Source organism: Oryzias melastigma, linkage group LG8 (assembly GCF_002922805.2).
Source record: "Oryzias melastigma strain HK-1 linkage group LG8, ASM292280v2, whole genome shotgun sequence".
NCBI lineage: Eukaryota > Metazoa > Chordata > Actinopteri > Beloniformes > Adrianichthyidae > Oryzias > Oryzias melastigma.
Genome location: NC_050519.1, coordinates 22,067,752 through 22,084,342, shown reverse-complemented (window position 1 = coordinate 22,084,342; position 16,591 = coordinate 22,067,752). Strand labels below are relative to the sequence as shown.

General features: G+C 40.0%; 1 protein-coding gene across 3 annotated transcripts in view; it reads left to right on the top strand.

Annotated features, from left to right (window-relative positions):
- LOC112146694 overlaps nt 1–16,591 on the top strand; it is a 50,494-nt gene that overhangs the window by 19,751 nt on the left and 14,152 nt on the right. For all 3 annotated transcript variants that reach the window (XM_024272658.2, XM_024272659.2, XM_036213372.1), the window contains exons 7-9: nt 2,441–2,455; nt 4,723–4,767; nt 8,686–9,060. In XM_024272658.2, coding sequence (XP_024128426.1) covers nt 2,441–2,455; nt 4,723–4,767; nt 8,686–9,060 — 435 coding nt within the window. The remainder of the gene's footprint in view (nt 1–2,440; nt 2,456–4,722; nt 4,768–8,685; nt 9,061–16,591) is intronic.

Genomic DNA, 16,591 nt, shown 5'->3' with positions numbered 1-16,591 from the left:
CTTTTTTAGGCTATTTTGAAGTCAAGCTATTTTTTTAGCTACATGCTAACTGTTCTGGCTAACCAAAGTTTTTTCTTTTTTCGTTTTTTAGGATAATTTGGCATTTAGCTAAAAATGTGGTTGGCTATCAGCTTCAGCGTTTTTAACTAGCTTCAGCTATCAGCACCAGCATCTTCAGTGACCAAATTCAGCTTACAGCATTCACACTAGCATTATCACAGGTAATGCTATGTATTATGTTAAAAATCTAAGTTTTTAGATTTAAAAAAAATGTAATTTTAGAGTTTTCACTAAATGTAAATCATAAGGTTTGTTTTGGATTTTGGCCCTGATTGAGTTTGACACCGCTACTCTGGAGTATTAAACTAAATATAATTAAAAAAGTAAAATAAAATGCATAAAGAAGAAAGCAAAGACAAGACAAGATAAGACGAGAAAATATTTGTGTACAGGGGAAACAGTGGTAATATATCCAGTACTTTCCCCCCAAAACAACTCTTTTGAAGGATTGTATTGAAGGATTCACTGGGTGTGTGACGACTGGGCCGGGTATTTTAGATGTAAACTGGTTTAAAATAATCACATCTGATTCACTGAAGGTCAATCCCAGATTAGAAAACAACACAGAGGTAAACATTCTTGCTTTTTTGTTATGACATAAAAATGGTAATCCAGATTTCCACACAGCAGCTGTTATTGTGAACGTTACACTTAAGTTTACAGGTTCAAATCCAATTTGCTTCATGTGTCACAATTTCGAATCCTCCAAATTACAGTTTCTGCACAGTTCTATAGAATTCAATAATCGTTCTGCCTAAAATGCACAGCTTGTCCCTTATTCTGACTGCTATCATATGGGTTTTGTCCTTCATCGCAAAACAAAAAAAGTGGATTTTGCAGGTTGGATGTGTCAGGACGTACAATTCGACGAGGAGGTCACTTACAGACTAACTAGTTCCTCTGTAGATTAAAGTATTGGTGGAGAAACAGCCAAAGGGCATTTGTGTGCACACAAAGTGTTGGTACTCCTGCATCACAGGGAGAAGTTCCTGGTTTAAATCCCAGCTCCTACCTTTCTGCATGGAGTTTGCAGGTTCTCCCGGTGCATTCGTTAGGTTTTTCACTCTGGACTAAGGCTGGGCAATATGGAATTTTTTATATCAGGATATAGTGTTTTCCATATCTGGTGATAACGATTTATTTCACAATGTAAACCAAATAACTATACTCGTCAAGTTGGAACACTTAGATTAAAATATGAGAAAACATTTTAAAAAATGAGAGAATAATCAGATATTTCCGAATTCCATCTCTAGGTGATTATATTTTATATTAAATCATAACAATAAACAGCCTGAAGACAAATATTCTGTCATTATATAAAAAAAAATGTTTTAAATTTATGTCATATGAATAAATTTTCTTATATTAATCTGCCACGTCTCAAAGTCTGGTCAGTAAAAATATTTTCTGACTTTAGACTGGTCCGTGAACACATCAGGGCAGCACACGAAGCAGCTTGTTAGCATTAGCGTCATGCTAATGCTACATCACGGTCACCTTATCAACATTTTTATTAAAGTTTGTGTTGCTGCTACAAGTCCAGCGGGTTTGTCTTCCGGTTAAAGATCACCAGATGTTCCGCTGCTTCATCAGCCCAAACTAAACGTTACACGGAGAAGATTAGCAGAAATGTCAATTGTTTTACCTTGCACACAGTCGATAGAAGGGGAGATGATTAAAAAAATACCAAAATGAGAACTAATAAGCAGAAATAATTAGATGTAAACATTTACTCGCCATGTGGCGACTAACTCTCTAATTTTACTCACCAAAGAGAAAGGAGAAAATGCTGGAACTGGCAAGTGTCGATTTCAGACCCTTTAAAATAAAAGTTAGATTAATGTCTCTATCGAGAAAAAATTCTACCGTTATATACATCGTTATCGTTTTATCGCCCGGCCCTACTCTGCACTCATCCAGGGTGTACCCCACCTTTACATATCCAAAAAAAAGTAAAAAGACCCTTGCTTCAAGAATGTATTTAATTGAAAAATAATCTTAGCCTGACAAAACATGTCCTGATGACTACATTTTTTCTTAAAATCGGAATTCTTATTTTTATTCTTATTTAAAGAAAATCTGTGAACCGAACAAAAATATGTAACTTTTTTCTATGGCGCCTGTTTCTGCAGTGAACAGCAGCTGGATTTAGCTCCAGCAGCCCCGTGGCCCTGGAAGGGAATAATCAGGCTTAGAAATGGGATGTTTGGATGTTTGCATATTATTTCAAGTTTCTAAAATTGTTAAATGCAACAGAGCTTTAGAAATTGGGAGTGGAGGGTTACAATCTAGTTACCCTTCTTTTGGAAATACAATGTTGTAAAACAAAACTGTACAACTGTCCTCATTTTGGTTTTCTGTTCCTCTTCTGTTCCAGCCTGCGGACAATTCGGTGAGTCTAAAAGTGTGCTGTGTTGGTGGTCAGCTGCTGCTGTGTAAATGCTCTTGTCACTTCATCTGTCACAAAAGTTTGGGAGATATCAAGACAAGCTCGTAGATCTTCAGTAACAGAAAAAAAAACTGTATATGAAAACTTGACTGGCAAACAGGAAGTACCCAAGAAGCCAAAATGACTTTTATTGAGACTGTTACTCAGTCATTATAAATTTCAGAATATCCTGATACTTTTTTTTTAACATGTTCTCCATAATCCTATTTTTTGTACAATCTTTATTCTATAGTGTAAACTGGCCAATCAGATGCTTCTCACGTTGAAGATTTGAGCCGTTAGATTGATTGATTGATTGATTGATTGGTGTAGTTCAAGTAGGGCTGAGTTAATAAAACCGATCAACCAAGTTGAATTGATTTAAGCTTAATAGATCAATGATTGATTCATAAAAATATAAATCGATTTAGCACATAAAGCTAAAGTCCGCTAGCTTGATTCTAACGTTTTATGGAATTTTATCATGATGGCTAATGCTAACGCTCGGTTGACCTAAACATACATTGTGACTAAATGAACATCTTTATAAACTCACAGGCAGGAATTTTCTAAACTCGTTAAAGGACATATATTTTAAAGTAACTATTTGTGATGTAAAACTGTTTTTTGCTCATTCTTTCTTGTTCTTCTGGAATAAGGTGTAATGCTATAGCGTGATCGCCACCTAGTGGTCAAACTGAAACATCCTCCAGGAGAATCAGAACAATGTTTACAATGTTAATGATCTGAACATTTTAGTTAGAACTTCTCCTTTAGAGAATCCATGTAACTCTGGATGATATTAACAATCTCATTATTTCACTGATACATTTACAGGATGTGAACTGGATTAGATTAATATAAATATCAATCAATCAATCAATCAAGATACTTTATTAATCCCCTGGGGGGAAATTCATTGTTTTTCAGTACAACCAAGAACAAGACAGTTCAAGGTTCCCTGCGGAAGCGTCCACTGAGCGGCGCCCCTTATTATTTTTTTTTATTTTTATTTTTATTTTTTTTTATATTCAAAACACAAAGTAGATTATTAATGTATTGCTAAACAAATGTGTATAAATGTGTACACTCAAAATTTCATTGAATTGAAGAATAAAAACAAATCGGAATCGAATCGATTTAGGCTTTTGTGAATGGAATTGAATAATTTGTGGAAATTATTATCGATACCCAGCCCTAATTTCAGCACTGATTGTGGACAATCAACCAAATGAAAATACATTAATTTAAAAAAACAAAAAGAAAAATTAACTTAAATATAAGAAAAAAAACTGTAATTACTCTTCTTCTTCTTTTCCTTTGGGCTTTTCCCTTCAGGGGTCGCCACAGCGAATCAGTTTCCTCCATCTAAGCCTGTCTTCAGCATCCTCCACTCTAACACCAGCCACTTTCATGTCTTCATTCACTGCATCCATAAACCTCCTCTTTGGTCTCCAATGAAATGAACTGACTTCATTTCATTGGAACTGGAAGTAAAAACCCTTTTCTGTGGGTCTGTGGGTCCAGTTCTCACATACAGTCAATGAGCAGCAAACATACAACCCAAAAATGGTGACATCACAGTTTCTTAGATTGATGTGGTTCAGTAGGCTCCTTTTTTTTAACTTCTTGCTGATTTCTTTAACCTTTAAAACATTGACATAAATGTTGGCTGTTTATGTCTGCGTGGACTTTAAAAGACTTCTTCAGATTCGGTATATTGTTTCAAGCAGAATTCAAAACCGTACAAAGTAGTTAGAATTATAATAAAATTATACAATAAATTATGCATTTAAAATTAAAGTTTTTTAGCTGATCACCACTAGCTCTGCAGAGAAAGTGTGTGTTTGTATTAGCCTGGGGCGGTGCTCCAACTCTTCCTGGAAGGGGCTGTTCTCACTTTGTGACATCAGCTCATGATGACCCGCTCGTATTGGTGGGTTGGTAGGGGCTGGTGCTCACCACAGATTTTTAGAGAAATACTCATAAAGGAGTGAATGGATCAAAATACCGCTTTGGGGTTTGTTTATATTGAGGAATGAACAGTACAAAACACTTAAAACTCATATGTTGATTTTGCATGGCATAGGCCTTTTAATGTCTCATCTTTCTGGCTTGGTTGCTTGGTTTTGTGTGATGAACTGATTGTCTGTCTTCTATAGTAAGAAAATATCTGCATTGTGTTCCTGTTTTCTTAAAATCTTTTCTGTCTTCCTTTTTTTGCTCTTTAGAAAATATACATCGGGTATATATGACAATGAAGAATTGGAGTTCAGGTAAGATCATCTATATGTGTCAATGTTCAAACTCATCTTTTCCACCATTCTCACTTCTTTTCCAAACCTGTTCACTCTTTAAATTTTAACTCTTGTCTGGGCAATTCCACTTGAAACCCAACCGAATTGTATTTATGGAGACATAATTTTTTTGTCATGTGCAACATAAATCGTTAGATAAAAAACCTGATGCAGAACAGATTTTGAAAGAAATGCTTAAAGATACCATGTTAAACAATCTGAACAGGGATTATACCAGAAACACTACACAACACTCTTGTTTTCCTTTGGGTTTTCCCTTCAGGGGTCGCCACAGAGAATCCGATTTCTCCAGCTAACCCTGTCTTCTAGATACTCACACCAGCTACCTCCACTGCATCCATAAACCTCCTCTTTGGTCTTCCTCTAGACCTCTTTCCTGCAGCTCTAGACTCAGCATCCTTCTACCAATATATTCACTGTCTCTCCTCTGAACATGTCCAAACCATCTCAGTCTGGCCTCTCTGACTTTATCTCCAAAACCTCTAACATGTGCTGTCCCTCTGATGTATTCATTCCTGATCCTATCCATCCTGGTCACTCCCAAAGAGAACCTCAGCATCTTCATCTCTGCTACCTCCAGCTCTGCTTCCTGTCTTTTCTTCAGTCCCACTGTTTCTAGTCCAAACAACATGGCTGGTCTCACCACAGTCTTGTACACCTTTCCTTTCATTTGTGCTGAAACTCTTCTGTCACACATCACACCTGACACTTTTCTCCACCCATTCCAACCTGCTTGCACTCTCCTCTTCACTTCTTTTCCACACTCTCCATTACTCTGTACTGTTGACCCTAAATACTTAAACTCCTCCACCTTCTTTATCTCTTCTCCCTGTAACCTCACTCTTCCACTCTGGTTCCTCTCATTCACACACATGTACTCTGTCTTACTGCGGCTAACCTTCATTCCTCTCCTTTCCAGGGCAAACCTCCACCTCTCTAACTCCACCTCCACCTGTTCCCTGCTCTCACTACAAATCACAATATCATCTGCAAACATCATAGTCCATGGTGATTCCTGTCTAACCTCATCCGTCAGTCTGTCCATCACCATTGCAAACAGGAAGGGGCTCAGAGCTGATCCCTGATGTAATCCCACATCCACCTTAATCCTTGTGCTATCTTAGGCACGTTTACATTAAAAGTGGGGTCATCCATATCAACCATAAGAGACCACAAGGGTTAAAATCCTCTGTCACGCCTACAGCACACCTCACCACTGTCCTACAGCCCTCATACATGTCCTGCAAACTTCCTCATACAATAATCCACAGTAACAGGTACTCGCATAAATCGGGTTTGCACAACTCATGTCATATTTGCTTCTGAAATAAGAAGCATGAACTTGTTTGAGCAATTTAATTTAAACATTTGTAAATGAATGGACTAATTATGTCTATTTGCATAGAAACAATTTGACTAATCAAACAGCACGTTTGTTTCATGCTTCATGAACGTTTTAATGCCATGATCAATATTAATTTAGAGACAAAATTGTGTTTGTCCTCCGTTGAGCACAATATTTTTTTCCACCTGTTTTCCAGGTGTGTGAGCTTTCTGTTCAAATCTGGCAAAAATGCATTGTATAACAGTTCTTTTTGTACAGTTCTCCAAGCTGCTGGTAACTTTAATTGAAACCTTTATGATGACTTTCTTTAATTTTTACACCAGGGAGCTTACCTGCAAAACAAAAAGTAAAACAATGACAATGGACTAACATACACAGGAGAAAACATACTAAAGAAAATGGCAGTTCACACCTACAGCTTACAACACAAAAATAACACCAGAGTTGGGCCTAACAAAACTTCTAAGAAAACTACTACGACGACAGAAATACACAGAACAAAAAGAAAACCAAATGTGTCCACAGCCCTAACACCCCCCTACTCAGAATAAAACTTCTTCCCCTAAAGATGTTTTTTCTAAGAGGAGTATCCACACAAAGAACGAAGCGCTGTCTGCCCCAACCAATGCTAGCTACACACACACAAAACAACAACAGATGCTAGCCGCACAAAAACCAAATGGTTAGCAGCTCCAATGAGTGCTAGCAACTCAGTGCTAGCACAGCACAAAACTGGTGTGCTGCTCTAAACAGAACTAAACATAAGTTTTAGTCGACAGGTTTTCACTCCACAAAACCCTAGCAATGCGCTTCAGGCACCAGATCATTGAATGACTTGAAAATTTACCATAAAAGCAAAGTTTTCTTTTGCTCTGAAGGAAAGAAGGGGAGCAGTGAGCTGTCTTTGGAGTAGTAAACTCCACACATGTATTTGACCAGGTCAAAGTGGCCACAACGCGCGGACAAGTGCAGAGATATGAGTCCTTACGATTCTCGAAAATAGGAACAACAAATGTGTAATTGCAAACGTTTGAGCAGGGAATGGGGCATCAAGAGCAGCCAGGTTGTCTTTCCCAACTCCTAAGCATGCACCTCACAGGTGCATTAGCTCCACCTTCATCCAAAGAAGAAGCGTCACGTCCTCTGTGGCAACTCCAGTCTGGAGCAATGAAGCGGGGTCTGCCCCTTCACCGGCTACGGCTGGAGGAGCCTCCGCACTTGCATCCACCCGATCGGGGTTAATGGTACGGGCAACAGCTGCAGCAGCCTCCACTTCCACATTGTCACCTGAACCACCTCCAATTGATTGTTCCAGCCAAGGTCCACCTAAGGGTTGACGCACTCACTGCTCAAATAACTAATACAAAACTCTCTCAACTTCAACAGCCATCCAGTCAAGGACTTCACCAAATGTTAATGTTACAAATGAACCATAAAGAAAAACTGTTAACCAAACTTTCGTCTGTAGATACAGAATTAAACAAAATACGGAAAACCAAATACGGCCATGGCCGTAACAAACAAGCATCAGCGATGTCTAAAATCAGAGGAAACTGCTGTTGTCAGCAAATCCCCGCCCATACATACATATATATATGTAGTCATATTTTCAAAAAGGTTGTTTTTTTCCTTTTTACTAAACCGAAAAAATGATTAGAGCCGTGACCCTAAATCTTTGACACAATCTGAGTTTTGTGAATGTAACCGAATACAAATACAACCAATACAAAAAAAGGTTTAGCCTTAATTACAGATGGGGTTTATACAAATATGCACCTTGAATGTAAAAAGATCCACAAACCCCTGTTGTAACAGTAAAATAGGTCCAACACCAGATGCCTTCAGCTCTTACCTGTTTGCTCAGCTGTTGGACAAAAAAAGTAAAAAACAAAACCAAACAGACACACCAGATCTTTTTATGGTTCATGGACAGTGGTCAGAGGTTTGCAGGGAGTGATGGGCTTCAGCCAAGATGTTCTTCAGCTTTGTTCACATATAAGTTGAAGCTTTCATCTTTTGAATGTACTTTATATTTCTATAGGGCACAGCTCTCACACACAGGTATGGGAACATAATTAGCCCATAATCCACTCTTAGACAGAGCCCTGTCTCTGGACTCCATGTCACTCAAATGATTTCAATCTCAAAGGTGTTACATTTGCTGAGTTAACTCTCAATTGAGAAACAACCACTCTACCTGTGGAGTTGTTTGTCAGTTTGAATGTCTTTGATGTTCAGCCTCCATCAATTAAATGTGTAGTTATCTTTTGGCTGCACGCCTGATCTCTATCCCATCTCACACATGATCTCACACCTCAGAGATGTACTGCAAAGACAAAATTAAAAGTTGTGAGAATGCTTGTGTGGAAAGATTTATGTGGCTTCTGCTTTTATGAGATGTCAATTTTTTATTTTTTTTTAACCCTGTGTACTCTTTCATATAGTCTTTACTCTTGCAATTGTTTGATTAGTAATGATCCACATTGTCCTCACTGACTTTTATTTTTACTCTGCTGTTTTAAAATTAACAGCAAACCTGAATAAAACAGAGCTGCAAGACTCCAAAGCAACCCCGCTGTCAACAGCAACCACGCAATCCACAGCAGCCCCGCAATCCAAAGCAACCACGCAATCCAACGCAACCCCGCTGTCAACAGCAACCACGCAATCCTACGCAACCACGCAATCCAACGCAACCCCGCTGTCAACAGCAACCACGCAATCCAAAGCAACCACGCAATCCAAAGCAACCACGCAATCCAAAGCAACCACGCAATCCAACGCAACCACGCAATCCAACGCAACCACGCAGTCCACTCCAGCACTCCAGCCATCCACAAAAACAACTGACGGAACTACAGCCAACGGCAATCCAGATCACATTAAACAATCTGGCCCAACAAACGGTAAGAGAAGTACAGTAGTGACTGGACCGTACAATGGTGTGTGTTTACTTTGTTAAAGGACTTCAAACTATATGCAAGAACTAAGAAACACTAGAACTACAATCTTACAAAATCCATTACAGGTTTTAGATATTAATTGAAATCAAATATATCTTTATTGGGAAAACATATAAATGAATAATAAAACAATATAATAGTCATAGATTTACCAAATCTATAGATATATTTTTCCTTTTGAGCAATTTAATGTGCGTTTTCACAAAAACTTTGATGCTTAGTTCACACTGGCTATGTGATGCACATCAAAAAACACGCTTAACAGGCGTTCTTGAACACGCTTGAGCATATGGTGTTCACAATGGACTGTCGCTGCCCAACACTAACAATATGTGCTCTCAGTTGAAAAAAGGCTTGGAGCAAAATGTCGAAGCGGAGCAAATCTGGTAAATCTATTCCGATAAATAAAGGACTTGGTGTCATAAATGTCCGGCCGGGCCAGGCAGAAACAGCAATTATTAATTCCTCCTCCATGATCAGTTTTCAAACGGTTTGGACTTAAATGAAATAAAAGGAGGGGCCTCTGGTCACACCCAAGACGGCGTCAGAATCAATCTATAGCCGGAAGCAGAAATCGTAACTTTCGCCGGTAGTGTAAGCGGAAATTTCCTAAACTTTAGAAAACCTTTCAAAATTATATTTTAAAAGGTTTTCAGAACTATCAGCTTTTACGCCTTTGAATGAGAATAAACTCAGTAAACTGAGCTGATCAGAGCCACCAAATGCCGTTTTTTTTCTGTGTGAGCGAGAGTGTCACAGAGAAAAAAAGAAAAGTCAAAAAGGGTCGATAAAAGACAGAAAAAACGGGAAAAAGGTTGAAAGCCTAAAACGATATTTCTGTTGCAGCAGGAGGAGAGACTTATGGCTATTAATTTTCGGGCACCATATTTTTTCTCAGTAGCCAGATTCTCTTGAATAACAGAGACACCATCCAAATGTCTTCACCAAATCCATGTCCCTGATTGTGTCCTGTTCTCAGCCTGCTCAGTTTGGGTTTTTTTAACCCTTGTGCTCCTGCTGCATTAGTTCTCATTCGTCTCACCTGTTCCCCCTTACATATATACTGCTGCTGCAGTTCACTCCTGTGCCAGTTCGTTTGCTCTGTGACAGTAATCTGGCTCTGGCTGGAAGTAATAGTTCTATAAAAGTGAGTCTTTTTGTTGATATTTTTCATTATTTTTTGTGATCTAACCTGGTGGAGGACTTTTGTTTCTCGTTTGGAATTCTACTGGTTTAACTTTCAATGAGAGTTTAATTTTGTTTATAAAAATTGACTTAAAAACTTGTGTAGCGACTCATGAATGCAAGAGGTTTGAAAGCAGAATTCTAAAACTTGTATTTACGCGTTTATATAGACTTTTCATTGAAGGTGTTCGCTTAAATATGCATCAGCAAGCCCTCTATTTCTCTAGCACTTCTTTCTTACCGCCTGTAATCCTTCTTTGATCGATTTAGCAAGGGCCTTTTTGGCTGTTATTGATGCAGATCCAGGCCGCTGTTGAATGAGTGGTGTAATGGTCAGAACGTGCACCTTGTTGTCATGTAGAGGCGGACCCAATTGCAGGAGACCAGGCTTGGTGGCAGAACCTTAAAGTAGTTAATTACCGGGAAAATGACAAAAACCCCATGGAGAAACAAAATTGGTGACAGAACAGAACAGAGCAGATGACCTGACACTGAGAAAGTGAAAACCAGACCCGTAAATACGCTAAAAGTGGATGATTGAACCCTTGTTCTCTCTTATGGGGACCAGATGACCCGACCCTTATATGGATGTGTTGTCCATCCCATGACAAAGGTGGACAGAATCTTATATTTGTCACGGACACCAGTGAAGATAAAAAATCCTTAAAAAAAGTTCAGTGCGTTGTCTGGTGGGGTCTAGATGACCCCAACTTTAATGTGAACATGCCTAGGATAGCACAAGGGGACCTGAGCATGGTGAGACTGACAGGGAAAACAAATCATGATAAAACCTAGGCATAGCATCCCAACACTTGTGCCTAATAGTTGTTCAGGCAGAGCAACCCCAGTTTTTGCGTTACATATCACTGATCTAACCTGGAAATCCTCATTTAAATGCTTGTTTCTGTTTGTGCTCTCAGCCTGACTAAATCTATGCAAATCTGAGGCAAGTGTCATCACTTTGCGTGCCTATGTATTTCATAGATTTAACGTGTTTTTGGGATCCTATGATGAACTGATGCCTGTCCAGAGTGAACCCCATTGTTGCCCAACGGTAGCTGGGATAGGCTCCAGCAACCCATTGAACCTTAAAGGGATAACCAGGTTTTGAGGATGGATGGATGGAGCTGAGGGAGGTGTTTTTGGCACATGGTGACTTACCTGTTGGTAGATTACAGCTAGACACGTGTGATGTAGCTCTGGGGTGAAGAGGTTGAAGGCTCTGAGATAAGATTTTTTTTTTAATGGACTTCTGATCCATTTGCAGATTTTTTTGTTTCATTTCTAGATAAAGTTTCAATAACTTGACGTTGGGTGAGTGTATGATGCAATGTTCTGAAGTCAAGGGGACTGGACTTGACAGCCCCAGTAAAACATCACGAATACCATTGCATGGTTTTAATCATAGCAGCAGAAGAGAAGACGTTGTTGTTACTCAACAGCAGGTATAATCACTGAAGAATGTTTATTCAGAGAAAGCAGATTCAACGCTTTTTGCTCTGAAACACTGACTTTGGTTTTTACTAGTATATGTAGATCTATATGTTGATTCTCTCATATGTGCAGTTGTGGTGGATGTGGAAAGACACTTTTCATTTTCAAAGCTTGAAGAATGCAGTCAAGTTTGTACTTGTACTGCAAAAAATACAACTGTGTGTGAAAACATCGTACAATATCTGCCTGCAGAGGATTTGTTGTGTATGTTCTTGAAAAGAAAACACAGGAAGAAGTTGGTGGATGGAATATAATTTTGTTATTATAGAAATAAAGGTCAAAATTTCAACACTAAAAAAAATAATATTAGATATCCAGAAAAATTAAAATACAAGTAAAAGCTAAGTTATGAAGTTCAAAAATGTGGCCATACCAGATCCTCCAAATTTGGGACTGGTAATGAAGAGTACCGTGTCTAATGTTGTGCAGGGGTTAACATTTCTTCAAAGAGCTTGGAGAGTTTTAACTCTTTAAATTAAACCCTGAGGGCATAACTATATACCACCTGCGGTCTCTCCATGATACATGCATCCAGAGACTGCATGAGGACTGCAGAGCTAAACGATAAGATTTAAATAAAAATAATCGTAATTGTTTCTGTCTACTAACATATAACATATATATACTGCTCACAAAAATTAAGAAACACTTTTTTTTTATTGGGCCTGACATGAATTAATGTAAACTTCTTGTTGGTTAACCAGCTGAGGGCCTCGTTAATCAATTTCAGCTGTATTGGTGTTCATGGAATTAACAACAGGTGCACTTCAGTGGCAACAATTAGAAAACCCTCCAAACAGGACTGGTGTTACATGTGGAGGTCATTTCAAGTTTCTCCCTCTTGATCTTTTTTGGCTGGTTTTCCACTCGTGCTGATTTTGGCTTGATAATTATCTCTACTGGCAGTATGAGGAGATTCCTTAACCCTACAGAAGTTGAACAGGTTGTCCAACTTCTCCAGGATGGCACATCCACACGTGCTGCAGCAAGAAGGTTTAATGTGTCTCCCAGCACAATCTCCAGAACATGGAGGAGATTTCAGGAGACTGGTGGTTATTCTGGGAGAGCTGGACAGGGCCGTAGAAGGTCCTCAACCCCTCAGCAGGACCCATACCTGCTCCTTTGTGCAAGGAGGAACAGGCTGAGCACTGCTCGTGCCCTACAGAATGACCTCCAGAGGGCCACTGGTGTGAATGTCTCTACCCAAACAATCAGGAACAGACTTCATGAAGGTGGCCTGAGGGCCCCACGTCCTGTAGTGGGCCCTGTGCTCACTGCCCAGCACCGTGGAGCTCCACTGGCATTTGCTCAAGAACACCAGAATTGGCAAGTCCACCACTGGCGCCCTGTACTTTTCACAGACGAGAGCAGGTTCACCCTGAGCACCTGTGATAGACGTGAAAGAGTCTGGAGAAGACAAGGAGAACGTTATGCTGCCTGCAACGTGGTTCAACATGACAGGTTTGGTGGTGGGTCAGTGATGGTCTGGGGAGGCATATCCATGGAGGGACGCACAGACCTCTACTGCCTAGGAAATGGTGCTCTGACTGCCATAAGGTATCCAGATGAAATCCTTGAACCCATTGTCAGACCCTACGCTGGTGCAGTAGGTCCTGGTTTCCTCCTAATGCACGACAATGCCCGGCCTCACGTGTCAAGAGTATGCAGGCAGTACCTGGAGGATGAAGGAATTGAAACAATTGAATGGCCTTCACCATCCCCTGACTTAAACCCAATAGAACATCTCTGGGACATTATGTTTGGGTCCATTAGTCGCCGCCAGGTTGCTCCTCAGACTGTACAACAGCTCAGGGATGCCCTCACACAGATCTGGGAGGAAATGCCATAAGACACCATCCGTTGTCTCATTAGGAGCATGCCGCCACGTTGTCAAGCATGAATACAAGCTGGTGGGGCCACACAGGATACTGAAAAGCATTTTGAGTTGCAGAAATTAAGTTTTAGAAAAAAATGGACTAGCCTGCCACATCTTCATTTCACTCTGATTTTATGGTGTCTACACAATTGAGCCTCTATAGGCTGAAAACTTTTATTTCCATTAAAAGACTTGGCATCCTTTTGTTCCTAAGACACTGCCCTGTCGTTATTTGCATAGATATCCAACTTCATATTGAGATCTGATGGATCTAATGTTCTTCTTTAAAGGGGTCCTTTGACTTTTGTGAGCAGTATATATTACGGATTACGGATAGTTTGTGATCTGAATTATCAGTGTACTGCGGATCTCCACCCCTTGACGCACATCATCTAAACCTCACATTTGCATCCATCTTCTTTCCTTTAAAGTACATCAAAGTCTCTGCCTGACGCTTGTCCAAACGTGTTTAAAAAATTGGATGTTTCCGCTGTGTGTGGGAGGAGTTTTTCTCAAATTGAAAAGACGTGGATGATGAGAGATCAGTTTTATTTATTTTGAAGAGTTCTACAAAAAACTTCGGTAGACACATTCCACGTCTGGGTTGTTGAGGTTATTCAGAGATTTTCCTGGTATACGTATGTCTCTCTGTCCCGCGAAGAAAGCTGCAGCTGCATGTGGTTTTCATTTTATCACACATTGTTGAGATATGCATTATCTGTAATCACAACAATTAACAATTACACAGTGTTGCATATTTAGGTGACGTTTTTTTATGTTTATGAGCTGTAATCCAGTCAGGGGACGCTCCCTGTTGTTGAGAAAAACCTAAAAATATGTGATCACAGAGTTATCCGCGCCTCAAACAGAAATGTTACTGGGAGCTGATTGTATTCAAATATTTTTGATTTAGATTTTTTAACAATGAATTACAAGGTGTACAGCCTTGAAACAAAAAATGTACAAAAAATATACAAATGACGGGAGTAAATCCAAGTTGGTTGAGTATCTGTAATAGATCGGAGAGCGACACCCAGCACTGCGTCCGCCTGGATGATCTCAAAGATTAACATTGATTTACAGTCCGATGCAAAAATTAGATTAATTTGATAAAAAAGGTAGGGGGGGTTAACATTTTGGAATTTAATTAATCACAAATAACAGTGTTTTGACACCCCAAAAATATATACTGTATATGAGTAGTTTGGGGTTGAAAGTTTTGAGTTTTAATGACCTCATAGCTCAACTACATTTGACAGTAACTTGGATGTTGTATTTTTTCCAGCTCAGCTTGGAGTCACTGCAATTGAGGGACATAAAAGTTGAGAGAATTTCTTTGGCCATAAATTCTAAACCTGTAATTTACGTAACTGTTTCAACGCTGAAAGCTTTATTGCTCATAGAGTAACACGAACCTTTCCCAAACTAAAAGTGAAACAAAGACCTGTTGGTGAGAGTTGAGAGGACAAGAGGATGAGAGGATGAGAGGATGAGAGGACGAGAGGATGAGAGGATGAGAGGACGAGAGGATGAGAGGATGAGAGGATGAGAGGATGAGAGGATGAGAGGACGAGAGGATGAGATTTTGAGTTTTCAAAACACCTTTATTTTAAAAGTGTATCAATAAAAAATAGAAATTTACATGAAAAGGGGGGGAGTGGTCAAAAAGGGGGGGGGGATAAACCACAAAACATACAAACTAGGAGCATAAAACAAACAACACTGGTATTAATACATAAAAAAAATTAAAGAATCAAGAAAACCGCGCGAGTGGCCCATCAAAAATTAAGCACCAAACTGCCGCTGGTGACAGAGCACAAAACATTGTTGACCGCCCACATCTGAACAAAAACATCAATCGAGTTCACAAGTCTATAATATTTATACTCAATTCCTAAGCGAGCAGCCAACTGTTGTTTAAAAAGAAATAAAGCATCATCAGAACCGGTCCCCTGAATACGGTTTTTCCGTGACCTCCACACCGCCAGCTTCGCTTCAGCCACAAGGAAATTCACCAGTGTGTGAACAATCTTTTTGCGAGGTACGTATTTGGGGCCGTAAATAAAACATACCAGAGAAAAGGATTCCCCTAATCCCCTAACCAGCCCCTCCAAAAAAGAAAGGAGACCTGTCAGACGTTGACATTCAGCAAACATATGCTGGACCGACTCCCTAACTAAACAAAAAGGACACCCCTCCCCTGTGCTAGGATCGAGGTGCGCCAGATACCTGTTCGTGGCTATGATCCCATGTACAATCCTCCACTGGAGGTCGCCCGCCCGTTTTTCCACGGGGGGTTTGTACAGGGACCTCCAACAGACCTTTGGGGACGACCCCGTGCCAAAAAAATCAGTCCGCCTCGACACCTTAACATCCGCAAGCGAGCGCATGTTCTGGACCTTAACACAAACCAGGTATAAAGACTTTGTCCAAAGTGAGTCAAAACACCCCATTTGGGGCGTGTTCCAGGACAACAGCTTGCTCTGGTCCTCCTGCCATTCTTCACACGCCGGGGAGACTGCGAAGGAGGGGAAACCGAACACCATCCCATCCTCCCACTGAACGAACATTTTTGGATCATTCACAAACGTTCGATAATTCTCCGGCAAGGAGAGAAGAAGGTCTTGCAGAAGCTTCTCCAGCAATCTATGCGAGTGCGCCCCCATCAACGCTGCCAAGTGCACCGCAGGAGTCCTCAGGAGATTTCCCAGTTTTACACATCCAACATCTTTCAGCTTTGACCGCATAGTAGCATAGCAGTAACGAGAGGATGAGAGGATGAGAGGATGAGAGGACGAGAGGACGAGAGGACGAGAGGATGAGAGGATGAGAGGACGAGAGGACGAGAGGATGAGAGTTTGAGTTTCAAAACACCTTTATTTTAAAAGTGTATCAATAAAAAATAGAAATTTACATGAA